This window comes from Musa acuminata, chromosome BXJ1-7 (assembly GCF_036884655.1).
Source record: "Musa acuminata AAA Group cultivar baxijiao chromosome BXJ1-7, Cavendish_Baxijiao_AAA, whole genome shotgun sequence".
Taxonomy (NCBI): domain Eukaryota; kingdom Viridiplantae; phylum Streptophyta; class Magnoliopsida; order Zingiberales; family Musaceae; genus Musa; species Musa acuminata.
In genome coordinates this window covers 7,459,369-7,479,871 of record NC_088333.1, presented here as the reverse complement: position 1 = coordinate 7,479,871, position 20,503 = coordinate 7,459,369, and the positions used below count along the sequence as shown (strand labels likewise).

The 20,503-nt window shown below is 38.1% G+C and overlaps 1 protein-coding gene across 2 annotated transcripts; it reads right to left on the bottom strand.

Annotated features, from left to right (window-relative positions):
* Positions 1-101: 101 nt before the first annotated feature.
* Positions 102-17,393, bottom strand: LOC135678552 (protein GIGANTEA-like). Of its 2 annotated transcripts, none has more exons than XM_065191484.1 (15): positions 17,242-17,393; positions 16,584-17,007; positions 14,177-14,248; positions 13,737-13,791; positions 13,511-13,653; positions 13,067-13,341; positions 11,042-11,100; positions 7,208-7,448; positions 6,978-7,128; positions 3,673-3,882; positions 1,932-3,467; positions 1,315-1,383; positions 970-1,188; positions 637-729; positions 102-541 (listed from the first exon to the last, which is right to left on the bottom strand). In XM_065191484.1, exons 2-15 carry the CDS (start codon positions 16,668-16,670, stop codon positions 260-262), a joined length of 3,492 nt encoding a protein of 1,163 aa, XP_065047556.1. In that variant the 5' UTR covers positions 16,671-17,007; positions 17,242-17,393; the 3' UTR covers positions 102-259. The 2 variants fall into 2 exon arrangements, with proteins under 2 accessions (XP_065047556.1, XP_065047555.1); XM_065191483.1 differs by having other exon boundaries at positions 17,236-17,390.
* Positions 17,394-20,503: the final 3,110 nt, after the last annotated feature.

Below are 20,503 nucleotides of genomic sequence, written 5' to 3'. Positions count from 1 at the left end.
TCATAACCACAAGAGACCGTAACCTGCAAGCATGCCCAGCTTTATAAAGTTCTTCCCCGTCTGTTTGTAGATCGAAGACACCCGGTGGCAACAATCAGATATAGCGGAAGAAAACACGACATTTGTTAAGTTGACAACCGTTTTCCAAACCATAAACATGCATAATAAGTACGATGCATTGGCAAGTTTAACCACGTAATATTAAACATATGATGGTTTCAGAGCTTGGCTGTCGCATCAGGGACTTTGCTGCAGCTCCTCAACAATCGATGGGGCAGCCTAATTCCTTTGCAGCGACACAAAGGTAAGCAAGCGTTAGACCAGTCGCAAGTCTGCTCTGAGCTTCCCATTGTATGCATTTCTCCATGTCTGCCTGCCAGTGGTAAGATGAATTGCAATTGCGCTGCCCATCCACGTTCAAACAACCGCCAGATATGGTTGTTGAGCTGCTGTGCAATATGTCCCGAAGAACTGATGCACTGAGAGCACGAACATGTGCACTTGGATGAGAAAGGCAACGGACGGTTGATGATAAACGGCACTGCAAATGTTGTTCGATGTAACTTGTAAGGCTGCCATCGAATTAGAATTATTTTGCTTATTGCGATAAAGGCGGGCCGAGTCAGAAGCTGCTACCTTAAGCAAATTTGCGAGGCCATCTGCAACTGCAAGACCTGTTTCTCCCCAGTGTATCACAAGTTGAACTGCTTTAGCTGTCACTTCTAGAAGCTGCTCATCATTGAATAGGTAGAACAAAAGTATAAACCAGGTCTAATGTTAGTTCAAGATTTTGTTCAACAGAAAAGACACACAAGAGGGACTTCAGGGGAACAAACTGAATAAGAAAAGAAAACAACTACGATGATTCCAAGCTAATTATTCTGAAGCATTAACAACAATCCAGCAGTTTAAGCAATATATTGGGACTTTAATACTGAGATTATACTTATAGTTTGCTTCTGAAATTACCTCCAATTGTGGCAGAGTGCATACTTCTCCATCGACAAGCAATCCATCTGTGGCACGGAGTAAAAGATCTGAGGCACTTGCCAGGATTATCAGTGCTTCTGGGCATTCATGGTTTCTCATAAGTTCCACAATCAATTTAACTATTCGATGGTTGATTTTCCACATTCTCTGCCCTTGCTCATCATCCCTTGCAATCCATGGCTGCAAATCCTTTTCTGCCTGCCCAAAGAACACATTTCTCCAAAAGTGACTGGAAAAACGGGAGCATTTGAACAATAGCTGAAATAAATTAAAACATAAGTAACTTATGTACTGAAATAGTTTAAAACTAAATAATTTCTGGACCTGTAGAACGATAGCTGTTGAAGCTTTTGTTGGTGATGCTGGAACGACATTGCAAATTGCATCTACAACCTAGCATAAGGGTAAAATTGGTTAGTCTGTCTGATCTTCTCGATGACGGAAACAACTGGATTCTGGTATGAGTGAGAAGGGTTAGTCAATAAATCACTTCATAATAGATGATTCATATCTATGTGATGGTGCAATCAAACAGCTCCCTGCTTCCTGCCTTCAAAAAGTTACACATTGTAGGCAATTCTAGCAGGTAACGACAATGTGCGATACATGGTAACAAAAACTCTGCAAGCTCAGCTTAAAGCGAATGGCAACTCACATGACAGTTAAAATGGGAAAGCATATCTATCTAACGGCATTTATGAGGAATCATAGTGACAAAGTTTTGGAAGAATTAGAAGCTACATCTATATTAATAGATCATATTAATATAGTATAACATGCATGTGAACATAAACAGATTAAAATATATGAAATTGTTCCTCATGGAATAGTTTATAGCACATCTAAATTACAATAGACATAAGAAACTTTATGACAGATCTAATAAATGTAATTAAAATAGCAATAATTGAGGATAAAAAATAAAAAAACTCAGTGCATACCTGTCTCCAACCCTGATGAGCAGATGTACTTTCTGCACTCATTTTTGTTTCCGGGGCTGCAATTAGTTTATGCCACAACAATGAAACAACAGAGAAACATAATTCCTGTTTCTCTGCAAGAACAGATCTCAGTAGAGTTTGTGTGCCACAATTGTAACCGACATACCAGTCTGTCATTAAAAAATTTGCCAAATCTGAAGCATCAACCGGCAAACTTGAAAAACTTTTCCCTGATGTCTCTATAATAGTGTCAGTGGATAAAATTCCTTTGCCGGCCTTTACAAATGTTCCTGATGAACTACAGTTAGATTCTGAGCATGGGATATCCTCTGGTAAAAAGACGCTGCTGCCCGTAGAAACTGATACTCTACCACTTGAATATGTTGGATCATCCTTCCGCACTTGTGCATGTACTAGTTGTGCTTCGAGAGGTTCGGCCTTATGAACTATTGAGGCAACAATTTTGCCATGTTTGTCAATAAGATTATAAAGTGAAGATGCCCTAGTGGAAATCTCTACATCCCACTTGCAGCGCATCATAATGGAGAGAGCATTCATGCAAGCCTTTGATCTTCCAAATAACTCAGAAACATGTGCAGCAACCATAGCAGCAGCTACTATCTCATTCGAACCGTAGCTCCATGACGTACCAATAGAAGATGGCTTCAGTGAGAATAGGGCTTCCAAAATTCCAAGAATTCTACGAGTGTGACAGACAGCAGACCTTATAGTACTATGTAACTCATAAACAATTCCATTAGTTTTTGCAGCCTTGATGCCTTTTGCAGATTTCCTGGAATCTGAATGTATACCATTTTTTGAAATTATAGGAAACAACTGAAGCTCACAAGCCAATGCACATACAGCTGCCAGAACGTAGGAATCAAATGTTGAGACAGGTCCTTGTTTCTTCCGATTTTTGTTTCTATTAGCAGCTCTTCCATTGACAACTTGTGGCTCCTCAGTGAATTCATCTGCAGAATAACTACCATAGTCTGTTGACCTTTTACTCCCATTTGGTAAAGCTTCATGACTAACACAAACAGTTAGCACAACAAATAATAAACGGGATGCAAGGTCCATTGTTGCACAAGATTCCAGAAATAGAGAATGAATCATTGTATGAAGCTCTGCAATAGCAAAGTTCTTAGTTGCAGACCACATGCTTCCATGAAGTCTTGATTTACGTTTTTGCTTAGTAGAGCTTTCTGAAGGAAAGGTTCTTCTGAGTATAGCTTCAACAGTAGCGACAAATAACCTTATGAGGCATGCTTCAGATGGGCTTCCTCGTGGGAGATACTCCAAGACTTTTAATAGCGGTAGATACAAATTCCAAGATAATGGAGGAGGTTGCAATGGAGCTGCAACTACTATTTCAGGCAAGTCAACAGCGGAGGAACTCAGAGAAAGCAAACCATATGCAGCTTCCCATATGGTACACATTCTCCATTCAACATCAGGACCATGGGCACACAACATTGACGCAATCCCCTGAGCTGTTGCTTCAATAGAAGCTTCTGATGCAGGAACTTCAAGCTAGTCAAAATTTATCATCAGCAACAACATACATTAGCTACAGAAAGACAACTTAAGGGAGCAAATTAAAATTACAAATTTCAAACCAGACAGCTCACGTAATAATATCATAAACATGCAAAGCCACAAAAAATAAGGTAAATTTTGAACACACTGAAAAGGTGAATCATGTCTATTAATGTGATTAAAAACTATCTTGAATTACCTGTTTCTTATATGATGATATAAAACCACCCAGGGGTTCATGATGGACTTCAACTCCTTCAGCATGCCTTAAAGGCGGAAAAAGCAGTGTAGGTTGTGAGAGTATGCGGAAGAGTAAAGCAGCTGCAGCATCTGCAGCAACACCAGCTCTCATGGACATCGCAATGCCAATAGCACGCAGGAAATGCAAATGCATCCAATTTCTTGGAAGCTGCAAGTAGAAAACAAAAGAAGTCAGCAAGAACATGCTGAGCAAAAGTATTAACTACTTTAATCAGCAAATTCGGAGATGTCAAATGAAGGCAAAATATACTATAAAAGAAGCTTGCATAACTACAAATTTTGTCAACAAATTAGGTTGATTTTTTTTTTGGCAGTGTATCATGAAACCAGATTAACCAATAATAGGTCTTCCTCTAGCTCTCCTTGCACTGCTAGGTGAATTACACCACCTTCCTTAACTGTAACGGGTCATGTATTTTAATTTTTTAAAATTATTTCGTATATATTTTCATCCCTCATTTTAGATCATATATGGTGCAAGCTGAAGTTGTGATAAGAGTCAAATTAACTAGCTAGGGTCTTATTTGAGTCTAGGTGAAGCTATCTTAAGTCATGGTCAATTTGTATATTTGTAGTAATTGTCATTTTATCATTACAAAAATAAAATCCTATTTTGATTACTTAGATGACTTCAGCAGTGCTCATTATAGCTAGTGTAACTTGTTCAACGATGTTGAAACTGGCTGAAAAATTCATCCTTTAGAACAGTCCTTTTAGGAGAACTGAAACTTCTCATGGGCACATGTCACTGTCATTGGACCTGTGTATGTTTGTCCTCGCTGAGAGAATATGCTGATCTTCTCTGTACAAGACCAAATTTGTTTGATATCCTTGAAGTGGATTCCACTCTTTGGGGCATTCTAGTTACTCTGCCACAAATTTAGAGAACTACTTTCCCTCTCTGCATGACTGCAGTGTCGCAATTCTAGGAACGTAATACTGTTATGTATAGGCTTTTTCCCTCCATTTGAGATAATTCATCCTAATATTTTCCTAACTTTGTATAAGGTTTCTCTAGACATTTTGCAAGACAGCTTGGAATGCTCATGCCCTCTTAAAATAGGATGTCAGTGTAGCTAGCATCTACAATTTAATTCACTGGGTGAGCTTTTAGTTAGGCAGAGATGGTTGACATGTCTTGAATTGTTTGTTTTGCGCTCATTTAAGCAAATAATGATATTCGTTTAGAATGTCACTCAGCTTACAAATTTTGAAGAAATGGAGGATGTTCCAAAGTCTCAACTACCCCTGTGGGTCAGTCTACTAGTAGCAGCCTGGCAAAAAACAGGGTGGGCTCCAAGATAGGTTAGGATGCACCACAAATCTAAGCCAATGGTTTCCTTTATTGCATTTTATGGTTCAACTTCGAAACAGTGAGATGCCCACTTACCTCCAAACTATGAAGAACCCTGCATTAATGATCAAGAACAATTCCAATCAAAGTGATCTTGCAGTAAAAGTTCTAAATGACGATACCAGGGGTACCATATTATGTATGGGTACTAATGGTATTGATATACCATGGTACCTGAAACCAGGCTTACAATCAAATGCTGGACATACCTCTAATTGTTTCTTCCATGCCAGTGAAATGGAGATGCCATAATCTTTTTATCGGTGGTATATTTGCCTCCTCGATCTGGCACTTCATAATTTTGCCTTAAATTTCTCTATAGTCAAAAAGTACAAGGGAAGGATAGATTATGTACGAAATCAACTTCGTACTGTCCCAGCTCATAGAGAAGTTGGGATGGACTTTGTGCACCATTTTTTAAAGTTAATAGAAAGAAAAGATGCCAAGATCTTTAACCTGAAAAGTTTTGCCTCCTTCATCCTCAATTCTGCTCTGATCTTTTGCAAAATGTTGAGCCGGTGGTTAGGTAGACTAAACTAAGCCATACTTTCATGTTCCCTAGTCTTCTTTCCTTTCCTTACCCCCTATTTCTTGTTTTCCTTTGTTTTTTTTCGTTTCTAATTTCTTTACCCCTCTAAGACCCTCTTATGACCTTTATTTTATCAGTTTTATATAAAGAGATCGTTAAAAGAGATTGGAAAATATAATTTTTTTCTCGTGCCAGGTTGAAATAGGATTGATTTTAGCTGTTCTATCCAAAAATGAGAATAAATGACATCAGAACATTTAGCAGTTCTTACTTCCATTTAGTTTGACTTGGCAAAATTTATAGCTTATCATGACATATCAGATTGAGCAACTTCATGACTAGTGGAGCTTACTCCATCCTTGTAACTAATCCAACATTCCTCTTTAAGACCAGACCTAAGGATTGTCATGTCCATCAGCATAGGACTGCATGTACAGCTGTGCCAGGCATGCAAATCGATGGCCATGCCAAGTTGTCCTATAACGGCTATTGTATACATGGTGTGCTAACATGATTGCCAAGAAGATATTGACATTGTGATTTGCTATTAAAAGAAAAATTGTTGTGCTTTGCCATTAAAAGAAAAATTGTTGACTATACCAAAAACCAAATAAAGATGCAAATAGTTGAAATAGACTAGGATGTAAAGAAAATAAGAAGCTGGAAAAGTATAATTAGCATAAAATGGTGATAATGAAATGCCAAGGTAGCTTAAAGTTTCAAAGCTATAAAACACATTTTTCAAATTTGAGGATGCTACAATAAGTGCTTAACATATGCAGCAACTACAACTATGTATGGGGGCAAAGTCAAGGGAAATGCATAAAATTTTACACTCAACAATTTGGTATCAAATTGCAAAATTAAAAAAAATCACAATCTTCCTATGAGCAACTAAAAGAACTATGCACTAGCTTAAGAATTTTAAATGCTTCCACTGTTTACTGCCAAAGGGTACTCTAGTTAGCAATGACCTGAATTTGAAAATGTACCAACATTCAGGAACATATTCTTACTGCCATATGTTTTGCCATACACCATCACACATGCTACTAGAATTCATTTGCATTATATCATGCTATGTCACTTACAAGTGAAATGGTAAGCTATTAAGCCACATGTTCAGTTAATTTATGCAAACAAGTTAAAATCTAAAATTTCAGAACCTGAGTGGTTTAAGGTAGCTTCAATCCACTATACTGAAAATTCCATAATGACAGAACTGCAACATCCATGATTTGAAGTGAAAAATATTGCCAAACAAAGTCATGGATTAGCAGGGGAATTGAAGGAACCGAAAGAACAATAGAACAGCAAAATATCTCATTCAAGAAAGTTTGATTTTTATAACTATGCATACCCTCATGCCAGATGCATAATCCTCGGCTGCTCTAAGGAGTTCGACTAACTGTACAGCAGCATCAAGCGCATCTGGAGCCCATGATGGAGGTGCTTCAAGAAGTCCAAGAAGTAGCCGCTGTGTTGCACTTGGTGTAGCAATTGCATAGTACCTGACCAAATGAAATACATATGCAAGCAGTATATCCAAGTATTGAAATGTCAAAGTTGGTAAATGATATAGATATCCACCTATGAAACAAACGAGCATAAGGTTCAAGAGGAGGCAGTCCAGCAACAAGATGCTCATCCAAGGGGGTCGTAGGAGGAGGGAGTAAAAGTGCAGGCACAGCTGCTGCTGTCAAATTTGCAGTTTCATAATGAGCTACTTCCTCATCACAAACACTCAATATAACTCCGGCTCCATTGGCAACAGCCCATCGAGGAGTTGATGGCATAAGTAGAGGATGTTTTCCAGATCCATGACTACAAGCTACAAATGTAAAAATGGTTACTGGTTATTGCTAAGTCTGCCCATGCAAAAGATAGTTAAGAAAAAAGGAAAATGAAGTTCGTGGAATTAAGAAAAAGAAATATGAAGTTCCTGGAGTTATGAAAAAGAAAAATAAGATTCATGGACTTACCTACTGAAAAGTGGAAGGAAATGGCTTCTACAATAGCATAGTAGAAACATGAAATAACTGTAAAGCTCTAAATTTCTAAACATGTTTCATACAAAATATATTTTATGTGAAAGAAGTTAATCAATCTTTGATTTAAGAAATTGAATCTCCAAGAATACTTAGAAGAAAGAAAAATATGCTTCTAGCATGATTAAGGCAACCATCACATAGGAAATGGAAAAACAAGTGCACTGGAATCATGGAATCATGATTTGCAATAACCATGTCGAGCATATGAATAAGTATTAGCCATTAATTTTGTAGTAAAAAATCCACAAGGAATTGGATGAAACTTGAAGAGAAAAAAAACAACAACCTGACATATGTTTTTCATTTCAGAACTAACTTGGAGCTTTATAATCTGCATATTGCAAAGGTCGAATTGCGTCATCACGTAATTATTAAGAATGAAAAACTGCTTATCAGAGAAATTGCGAGGCAATCAGTGTTTGAAAATACCGGTCAGATACTGATACCAATTTTGGCATGGCTGGCTTTGACCAAGACAGTACCAACATTGGAGCCATATCAAGTGTCAATACGGGTCAATGTCTGTCATTACCAATCAGACATCCTTCCCCTTTTTATGTATTGAAGAATCATTTCCACTCTTTTTTATATTTTGTGACCTTTTATTAAAAAGTATAATTAAACTTTTTAAAACACTAGAAATTATCCTACAAGAAAGCTTCAATCAGAGGCATATATTCATATTATAATCATAGCTGAAAATGCAAATGTACCTTTCTTATTGACCTACTCATAATAGCAAGATAACGGGTCGTACTTGGTGAAGAGCTGCCTATGGCTGATGGTCAATATTTACGTGTTCAAAACATATGAACAATATTGTTCTCAGAGCATTTGTTGGTGGTAGACATCATAGTACATGGTAAAATAGCAATATCTATGGCATATTACAACATTATATGATGTTCCACCTGGTAAAAGTGCAATCTTATAGTACAGACCACCCGAATATATTACTATTAATCAAGGACGATCTCAAGAGCACTCAACAAGTTTGGCCAACTCCTATCCAAAGGCCTCTTGAAACCTCAAAGCCCTATTTGGGCATGCAAAGTCCATATCACGACAACCCACTCACCTCAGTCCCAATCCTAGTAGGACTAGGATTAGGGAAGCCCTCACCCAAATGAGAGCAACCACAAGGAGAGGGTGGCACCAACTGCTAATGGGAGTAAGAATTCCCCTAAACAAATCCTAACAGCATTAGAACTTTCCAAGTCCTAAATGCATCAGGACTATTCAAGTCATAAAGGCATCAGGACTCTCCAAGTCCTAACCTAGCTAGGACTTCACCCATACCTTAACTATAAAAGGAGGAGTGATCCATCTAAAGCATCCCCAAAGCATCAAAGTCGTGCCCCCTCTTGAGAAGTCAGTCGGCCCTAGGCTGAGAAGAGAGGAGCGGTTTGCAAGTTCAGCAACCCTTCTTCCTGCCTGTCATCATTTTACTACAAAGACCTTTTCCAACTTGCTGCCAACCTTAATAGCTTCAAAAGAAGCCTTTGGTAAGAGCAAGAAGAAGAAGAACCAAAAGACAGCCAAGAAATCTACAATCAGCCTTAGTTCTAGCTTGTGTCGAGAGCCAAAAAATGAGGAGTTCAAAAAAGGTTTTGCCCTCCAGCCACAGCCACTTCTTCCTCAAGTTCCAGTAGTCAAAACACTACATTAAAGCTTCGTCCAGCTATTGTAAGAAGCCGCCAAAGCCTACTGCCTACTATCCAAACCTCAGAGGAAAGTTTCAACAACAAGAAAGGAGGAGATCGAAAACCAACGGCGATACACAATCTGCCGAGAGCACCCAGGTGCTGTCTAAAGACAACTAGAGCCCTACACACCTATTAGTCGCATTACACACTTTAATTTTATTGCTTTCAACCTTATAGTTAGCACTTTAGCTTTACAAGCAATAGAGTTATTTTCTTTTAGTTTTACGCTTGATCTTCCTGTGATAGTTCTCTCCTCCACCAAAACTTCTATCCGAAATGTGGTATTAAGTCAATAGATTATCGAACCGGATCCCTATACAGATCAAATATGCTCTTAAAAGCAATATGATCCCTCTAATTCAACAAATGGAGAACAAAAGGTCATCCTTTAACATTGAAATCCATGTTGGTAGGAAGGAAGCGACCTTAGGATATCCTATCAAACAAGCTCAGCCAGGTTCTCCCTTATTTGCCAAAGTCATCAAATACTTTCCCCATGCCTTTTCCCTCTTGGAGGCATAAGTAAAGCTCTACACCATCTATATGCCATCTCTTTGGGTCACCAAAATAGCTACCAAATTAATGATGAAAATTAGTCTAAAAATAACTAGAAAATAGAAATGTGTTCTTTGTCCAATTTTCTATTAATTTTAAAAGTCTTTCTCAGGTTAAAAAAATTACGAAAACCTTCCAAAATCATCTCCATTTTGTCATGCTCTAAATCAGAGTCAACATTAGCTGTTCAGAGCTTTACAATGCTTGGATAGGCCCAACAAGGCCGACTTAGCTTTAACAAGGCTTGGCCAAGTTGGTTTTAGGCTGAATTGCATGAAAACCTAAGTGCCTCCCACATCTATAGTGGTAAATCCTGGTGATCAAGTAGATTTATATATAAAAAATTACCCAAAAAGTCCCACAGTGTATACGTATTGGAGTTCATTATGAAATGAACCCTCACATGAGTGATCAAAGGTAGTCAAGTGAGCATGGAATCTTAATTTCTCTATGCTAAAAAAAGAAATCAATATCATGATGCACTGCCAAGGACAGAAAAGTTATTCAGAAGTAAATTACCTGTAAGATATGACGGTATATGGGGCACATCACATCCATTGCAGGTGAATCAATGTCTCAAGCAAGGTTCATAATTTCATATACTGGTTCTATACTGGTCAGGTCTCAGACTGATATCTTAACGGTATAAAAAGTGCTGGGACATATAAACCGAGTTTTAGAAAAAAGACTGAAAAAAGATTAAAAAAAAAAAAAAAGAACTGTCTGGTATAGGACCTATACTGTCCTATATTGGGCGGTACAAGCCTTGAACCAGTATACCGTCCAGTTTACCATAGTCCACGTACCGGTAAGCTGTTGGACCAGTAAATATCACCAGTATCAAACAGTATTACAAACCTTGGTCTCGAGCACCTCAAATCACATCCACATGGTTTTAAGCATTGGATGTAATGATCTTAAAAATAACAATTCTAACCTCTCATTCATTAAAGTATTAAGCTATAAATGATTAAATGTTTACTGTGCCAAATTGAATCGAAGATAACATTAAGTAATCTGAGAGAAATAGATAAGATAAGAAAATGAATGCAAAAACGCAACTGAAGCCAATATCTTATAAAAATGAATCATGTATGTAAAACTTTACAAACCAGTTGTTGGAGGTTTTAGTTCTCCGCCAGCTGCATATTTGCCCATGACCCCACCACACCTAAATAAAAAATATATGGTTTAATAATCTCAATGAGTATTATCATAATTAAATAGATCATGAAAATGCCGTTCCAGTAACATATACAAATTAGAACTTACAAGTAATTGTTATTGGTGATGCTATCTGAGTAGTTAGGACAATGCATATATTTGTAAACATAGCATAAAAAAGAAATGAGATACGAAAGCCTAAATAAAATTTCATTCTTTAAACCATTGAACAGACACAAATCATGTTATAGTACAATAATTTTCTTTATTAAAATGAGAAATTGCTATTGTAGGCAGCCTACAATTGCCCCATACAGCAATGCCATATCCTAAGTCCATTAGTTGGATGATTCACAGTAACTATTGTGCTGGAGTGGAGAAATTATTTGAATCATGAGATCAAAAGACTAGAAAATCTAAGACATTTTTGACCCAAACTAATTCAATTTGCAAAAGAAAAAAAAAGACCTATATTATATGTTAGGTGGCAAATAAATGAAGAACTTAAATGAAAGTATAATAATAGCAAAGACATCTATTTTACATTGATAAGATCATTAAAACTTGCAAGGAAAATAAGCAGTACATAATACATAAAATCAAACTCCATAGATGATAACAGAAGCTATATTGCACTGAAATGAGCAATGTTTATAAATATACATGTATGAGATACAAAGTAGTGAATTTTCCAAAGTTCTACACATGTATTCGAAAAAAAATTCAGATGGTCTGCAATGACAACAAGAAATATAAACAAGTACCATGAAATATTTGTTCATATAACATGCTAAATATACCAGTGAAGCTACGAAAGGGCACAGGTAGCCCAAAATTGTTCAACTACTATTCTAGATCAGGTTGACCTTGGGTCACATTTGCATTGAATGAATCAACAAACACAATCTCAATTATTATGTTCATTAGTTAATATATATCATTGAACAAGAATATATATAGAACATATTTAATTGGCCCTTAGACTCTAGGCAAGAATATTACTAGTGGACACTACAGTCCATATGATGATATAATACTGGTCAAAATTATATATGCATGCCATCAGGAACCACAAACTCCAATAAGTTGCTCAGAAAAGTTATTCACAAACAGCATTGTCATTGTATCACTAGGAAGTTATCATAGTTATATCTGATCATGGGAACATATTCACAACTGAATTTGTGCACCTAGCTCGTAGCAACTTTGGTCATGCAGTGCAAAATTTGCCCATTTGAGGCTTTCGTTGTGGCAATGGCAGATCCGCAAAATCACTTGTTAAGTTCATCACTATGACTTCACTACTAACTCATCAGGCTACTCTATCTGCATTTAAGCACTGTTTACAAAAATCTATGCACTTAGCATTTCTTACAGCCTATACATATTACCATGCTCAGCACCAGAATATCAGTTTCATAGTCATTCCCTTGCACTGGTAATGTGTTGGCATCTACATGCCAACTGGCTTGGGTGACATGGGATGTGTGCAACAGTCACAACCATGCACTCTGTCATGCCCCCATATGATTTTATACTGGCACAACAGGCCAGCGGGGTAAGGGGTAAGTCACATGCTATCCTTGATTTTCACATGCTTCCTTTCATCCATAATCTATATTTAGAAGAGGTCTACCCAGATACTAAACCCAAAGCCCTAGAAGTCTAGAACCATTAATAGATATACATTTGTCATGTACATTGAATGCTTCTTTCCAAACCAAACTGAAGAACTGTCACTTGAGACGACAATGTGCCAGAAATAAAGTCCATGCTTCATGCAGAAGTAACAAGATAAATAAAATAAGAGAAATTCTATGCTTTGCAGGATTTCTGAAGCACATGATCAACATATCAAGTGAAGAATCCAATTTAGGACTTGGAGTAAATTTGACGTTCACTAAATCTGCAGTTCTAACAGCTAATTTTAGAATGAACAAACTTTATGGACAAAAGGAAAGTTTGTTATGTACCATCTAAAATAATCACTTCTAATGCCCAATGGTGAAGCAAGCAATATGTCTGTAATCCAAGGAGATAATGGTCGTAGTGGTTTCCTATCATGTTCCTGTAGAATTGGATTGTTAGCTTCTTGCTTCTCAGACTTGCTTGTTGTTGCATGGTTACAACTATTGCTCCTCTCAGTTCCAGTATTATGACACTCAGCCTTGAAAATTGGCCGATTGTAGTGGGTCAATATGCGTAAAATTTCACCACATGCCAAAGCCCATTGCTCAGAACACTGTTTCTGCAGTCGTCAATTGGCCAAACATATTAATTGCTAAAAATTGTGAACTGGATAAAGGAGTTTATGATTTAAAATTAGTGGTACAGTATGAAGTTGAAATAAGTGTCAATATGTAAAACATCTGACAGTTCAGACAGACCTACACTTTTTCTTTTTCAAAGTCCCATACCTCTGAATTTTGGCTGACTAAGGATATGAAAGAACTAAATGGCGGGTTGTTTCTATTATACACCAATGTCCCATCAATTATTAGTGACAGAATAGGATGGACAATTGCATGGCCATGCTCCGGATGATGTAGAATAAATAGAGCTGTAAATTAAGAAGAAACAACAGTCAACAACTTCATTATACTATTTTACAACTTAAAACTGGCAGCAGTGCAGTTCCAATACCCAGAACTTCATCCAGAAGGCGCTTTTCTTTAGAGGGATAATGACTTTGGATTAGCTGCAGAAACAAATCCAAGAAACAAGAGTAAGTTTTTTAAGCATTTATGCCAAGTGCTAAGGAGACCTATGAATACTATAGTTGGGAAAGGCAAAAGAATTATTTTATTATTAGTAGTACAAGAAGATATAGAGGCCTAAAAATACATAACTAGAAACTATAAATAAATATTTAAATACTTTTAATTTAACTAAGGAGATGAATTTTTATATAGATACACATGGGGACCCCAAATAGTTGGAACATTACGGCTTTGTTGTTGTTGTACTATGTTCATGCAAAAATATAGCCGAATTAAAGCTAATCCAAATTGACAACAAGATAGTAACCTTTGGCTTAGAAAAATGGATCCCTAAAACATGATACACAGATTATATGTTCATACCTGAGCTATATCTTCTGGGAATTCCTCTGAGGTGAATTGGCTGAAGTATTCAACATAGGCCAAAACTTGTGCCTTAAGGAAAAGTGAAAAGCATGTTACATTTTGATAGACATCAAGATAAGTTGAAGCATGAAACTGATAAATTAGTTGGTCTATAACAAGTGCTCCAATATAGTAATATCTGCTTAAAAAAAGATTCTGATGCCACCAGATTGCTTAGTTTTGGAATGTACTATGACCTAACTTAGGACAAACAATTGGCTCACGCTTACGATGAACAGCTGATATTTAGGTAGCATCCAAACTCATGTGATTGGTGCAATCCTAATTATGCTAATTTGCATATTAGAATTCAAGTCCATAGCCATTTTCTGGAAAAACATTTAAGAGAGTTTAGCTCACTCACACTCAAAAATTGCACATGGATAAGCTCAGCAAGACTCAGGAAGTTCTTAAACATGTTTAAAGCCCCATTTTCTGGGGTAAGCTCAAAATAACCAGGGTCAAACAAGTATAGTTCTTAAAGGAATCTGTCAGTTTCAGCTATATGAGTCCCCTAGACAAATTATTGCTTAGGATTCAATGTTTCATGTTTTATTTGCACCAATTGATATGGCATTAGAGTGCCAGTGCAGTATGAGTTCAATAGAAGTACCAGTATCAAGATTTCGATTCTTCCTTGTTCATGATAATTTCAAGCAGCTTCTGCCAACCATGCGCAGAACTCTAGTGCAATCTGTAAGGCCATCTCCACCCTACTGGCATATTGACATACAGCTGCTCTTACATTGATGTCTCCATCTTTAATGAATCTAGACCTTTTCCTTTTCTCATATCCACAACAATGTGCATGAACTTCCTTCCCACCTGATCTTCCATGTAGCTGGTGCCCATGGATGTACGCAACTTCATAATCATTGAACTTGAGGACAATATCAGAACTACGAGAACAGAATCTTTGTCAATTGTCAAGCTCATCTTATTTCAAACTTGAACCCACTTGTGAGCTCCAAATTACCATTTACCCTCTTCCACAACCTTATTAATCAATCCAACACATCATCCATCATCGGCAACCTCAAATTAGCAGTTCGTTTTTCTTGGACCGTTAGGTACAAATGACAAAATATATAGATAGGAGATAGTTGATGGTGGAAAGAGGTGGATGTGGATACCCTCTTAGATCAACAAATTAAAAGTAATAGAATACTAAAAGTTTAAGATATATAAATACATACATCTGTGTATATATATATGTATATATATATATATATATATATATATGTATATATGTATATATATATATATATGTATATGTATATATATATATATGTATATGTATATATGTATATATACATATATATATATATATATATATATGTATGTATATGTGTGTATATATGTGTGTGTGTGTATATATATATACACATATATATACATTATTTTACTCTTCTCCAATAAATTATTATCATGATCATCATACTTACCTGAACTTTAGAACTACAAATTAATATGTCCAACAAAGATATGTTGCCATAACATATTTCATATAAGTTGATACAGTTGAGATTAAGAGATAATAGTGAACCCCAGATAGACAACTATTAAAAACAATGAACGTCAAGCACAAGGAAACTGGACTTGCTCTCATTATCCAAACCTGTAATTTATATGGGCATCTATGAGCATTTATCATTTTCCAAATGAAAATGATCATCATTATTCATTTTCACAACATTCGCCAACTTTTAACTGCCTTCCCTACTTATATCTGAGTGACATAATCTGCAAGTCCCTCGTATGACAAGATTCATTAGTCAGGCAATCCCATCTCCTTAAAAGGATTTAATTTAAAGCATATTTTTATTAATTCTTCATCATTCACTAGTTAAGCTGATACTCCCTTTAGAGAATTATGTTAACAAAACTCTCTCTCATTGTTAAGGAAAATATTGAACAGTGTTTATGCTTACATATGTGAACTATCTATATGAAGGGCAGACTTATTTCCTTCTCTTTTGTTTTTGGAGTAACTGTTGGTGCAACAACTGTCATTTTATTTGAGATGTTCAGAATATGCAAGTCTTTATCTCAATAAAATGTTAAGATAATTTACATAGCCTAAAATGTACAAAATTAACCACCATGAAATGGTATTTATTTATCAAACCATATCAATTATAGGAAAATTGTAGTAACAAAATGTTGACATAATTTTCATAATCTAAATTGTAAACAGTCAACAGAGTTGTTTATTTATCAAACCATATTGAATATGTGAACAATGCAGTAATTATATGATCCCAGAAAAATTATTAAGAGCTAGATAGAAACATGAATGAAATCAGTTGGTGATAAATAAACAACAAGTCAAGCGCCAGCAAGAAGGAAGAATTTCGTTCCCTACCTGCCTTTGCGTCTCATCTTGGGGTGGTGGCCAGAAGAGGGATGAGAACTGGAGCCCGTCAATCCACTTTTCATTTGACACAGCCATTCTAAGCTAAAACCTGCTGTTCTGCTTCCTCCCTCACAAACATCGAACAAACCAAGAACCATAACAAGCGTCGGAGTTTCCTTTCCCCCTACCAAGAAGCAGTTCGCCCGTTACCACCACAGAGACCAAATCATCAACACACTTCCCCATCGCCACCAACGAAACCTAGTCTCCGCATCGGCCGAGTACCCAAAGCCGATGGCGGACTCAACTTAAACAAACAACACACATCACCGAAATCGTAAAATCTTCAAACCCCAGACATGGGATCCAATCCCTCCAACACCCTAATAAACATCATCTCAACCGATTTCAAAGCACGACGACCACCAAATTCCTGCACAAGAAACAACAATAAGAACAAGAAAAGTAAACTTATCCACACAAAAATTGGACAAATAGACGCAAGAACAAACAAATTCGCTCCTCCTCCTCCGCCCAAGAAAAATTCCAGAAACGAAACACGCACACCAAAAAGAAATAACGAGAAACCCACAAGATTCAAGAAAAGAATTCGAGAAACCGACAGCTAATACAAGGAAGGGGGAAAAAAAGGAAGAATAACCTGCACCTCGACGGCTCCCTCGATCCAAAGCTAGTGTTCCGGGAGCTCCCGCTCTGTCTCGGAGGCGAGGAAACGATGGTAAGGCGTCGCGAGGAGAGGCAGGAAAAGATTTTTTCTTAGAGATAGAGATGGGGAAGTGGGTTTTTATTCTATATTAAAGTAATATATAAATCTCCTTTATATTACGGGAGATGAGGTCGGGTGGGTGAGGGAGGGGGCAGTAAAAGATTCGTGGGCGATCCCGGCGTGGCCGCTCTGGAGGCCGGGCTTCGCCCTCACGGTCCGACGTGGCATTGATATTTCTCGCTCGCCGGGGTGGGTCCCACCTCGTGATGATGATGGTGGTGGTAATGCCCGTGCCACGCAAGCTTATCCGGACCCACCTAAACGGTGGCGGCACGGCTGTGGGACCCGCGAGGAGGAGAAACAAGGGGTCGTGATGGTGAGAGCGAACAGGTGGACGACGGAGGGACTACAGGCGGCGCGGCTTTACGCAATTGGCCGGTGGTAGTGGGAGGGCTGTAATTTTCCGTCAACGGCAGCGATGGGCGGCGGGCGTCATGAATTCGCCGTGCCTAACCCATCTTTTAATCTACTAGAATTCCTAAAGCTCGCTGCTACGTGTCCACCTTCTCTGCCGTCGGAGTCCCTTCCCAGCGTAAGTAATCCTGTAGTGGTCGAACGCGATCTTCCTGATCGGAGAATTAACGTTAGATTAAACATTGCGTTCGCAACTAAGAAAAAAGATCCCCGTTTGATGACGGTGTGCGCGACCGGCTGGGACGAGATATTTGTGGAATGGGACGGACGCGAGGCCGTGGGAGAGGAAGGGGAGACGGGAGAGCGATGGATGACGTGGCTCGACCTGGTGCGAGTATTATATCTCGGTCACGAGCTCGTGATCTTGTCATCGGATAGGACGGAGGACGCGTGATCGGATAGGGGGTTTCGGATGCGTGCCAAATGGTACGGCTTTTACATGAGAGGGGCATGATCTATTATTAGTATGGGCGATGTTTCAGGAAAAGCCTCGTGATCTATGAGTTTTCTTGAATTAAGCTCCATTTTCATAACAAAATATCCTTCAAATCCCTACAAATTTTCATTATCAATTATAAAATAATTTGTATGGGAGTCTGGGTAGTTTCAAATAGCAATTATAAAAGTTCTACATATTTCAAAATAATAGATGACAAAAAAAATCTAATTCTTATCGTTTAAGCTTAAACTTATATATCAATATTTTTATGAAAATATTATAATATTAGGTTTATTTATTATGAAAAATAATAATAATAATAATAATAAAGAGGGACATTGCTTAGTTATGATGTTTTGGTTCAATAATCAAAGGCTAGTACAAATGAATCCATTATATTCATATGATGTTAATTGTTTAACCCATTTATCGGAGGACATTTTGATCATTTTCCTTTTAAAAAAAGAGCCACAAATCTGAAATTATTCCATAAAAAGTCGCCCAATGTCTACATAATAGAGTTTTAGAGTAGCTCAGTGCTTTCCAAAGGAGCAATAGCCAAAGTCAACAAGGTAAAAAGCGCGTTGGTGGCACGTTTCATCCTCCACTGCTGACTTTTGATTCCTTTTTGACGGGGATGCTCAAAGTCAACGGGCACTCCGAGCACGAGAAATAATTAAGTAGAGAGGAGGTCGGCGACGACTCTTCTTATCTGCCTCGCCGATTGAGGTAATAGCATTGGACATAACCTCACCGGATTAGATCACTGACCACCCACCGGAGTTTTATATGGCCAGTCTTCCTAAGTGGAGTGACGACTCGTCTTGTCTTGCTCCGATGCGAGCAAAAATAGCCCATCAATTTACTTCGAGACCAGACCCACTTCTAGAAGTTTCTGTCGACATCGATTTCGGAACAGAGGAACCCGTGAGCCGAGCTTTTTACATCGATGTTTGGATGTACTCTTTTAACTGGAAAATTGTATCAAACTGGGGCTGGTTCTGACTTGGATGCATGTCGATGGGAAAGGTAGTTTGCCAACTCAAGAAAACAACATGGGTCAAATTTGGGGTGTAAGGTTGCCTGTTGGTCTGCAAGGAACCGGCTATGATTCAGCTAATTTAACTCACGTGCACTTCCATCTCTTGCTGCTGTGCACTCTGTACTTGGAGTGTTACCTTTCTGTCTTTGAATCCGGTATTTGATGGTTCAAGATAGGGATAGATTCAGATTCGAATCCATTGTCATTTCTAATTAATTATCTTTAACCTCTAAGTCCTTATATTTCAAAAATATATATTTATATCCTTATAATTACGAAAATAAAAATATCTATATTCACTTACCTATTGATTTTACCCCCAAAAAAATGAAAATAAAGGATAAAAAATAATTTGAACTTGAGGGTGACGGACGACATTAGCGATGGTGAACGACAATGGCACTAGGGACCGCAGGTGACGGTTGTGATGAGAAGAGCGATACCAAGAGGTGAGGGTCGTTCGTCAACTACGTCGATGACGGGTACAATGGCATACTCAACGTTGAATTCCAAGACCCATATTTTTCTACTGTCGTCGAATACATTCATCGAGAGTTTGAAAACTGCTTGCTTTCCAGGGCTTCCCTTCTCGGACAATGACAACTGCGACGAATAGAACTCCTCCTACGACAAGCCTCCCATTCTTCTCTTTTTCATGCCCATGTCAGAAATAATGTGGCAACGAGGGGAGCAATAGAAGCTCCGACGACTCTAACTTCGGGTCGAGCAATCCACCCAATAGGTCAATGACCACCATCTTCGTCGTAAACATCGCAGCGAGCGTTAACGAGGGTCTTGAGGTAGAGGAATTCAGATGACGCAACTGCGAAAGGAGACAGCTTGGGGGTGCCACCATCTGACACGACAGAGTAGGCGGGGAAGAGACGGTTAGAGTCAGAGCGAGTGTCGACCTTATTGAAGTAATGCCCGTAGAGAAGACACCGACGACATTGATGAAGGAAGAGTGCGAAGGCGATGGCGAGCATGGCAGCGACGCAGTTGCCGAGCAACGAAATGGCCTTTTCGTTGCTCGACAATTGCATCACCACTGCCCTCCTCACCCTTGGTATCCTTGCTGCCGCCTTCGTGCTCTTCCTTTGTCAATGTCGTTAACATCTTCTTCGCGGATAGTACTCCGACAAGGACAATGCTCGCTCCAACTCTGATCGCCTCTTCACCGTCAACTCCGACGACGATGCCCCCAAGCTATCCTATTCCACAATTGTGTCATTTAAATTCCTCTACCT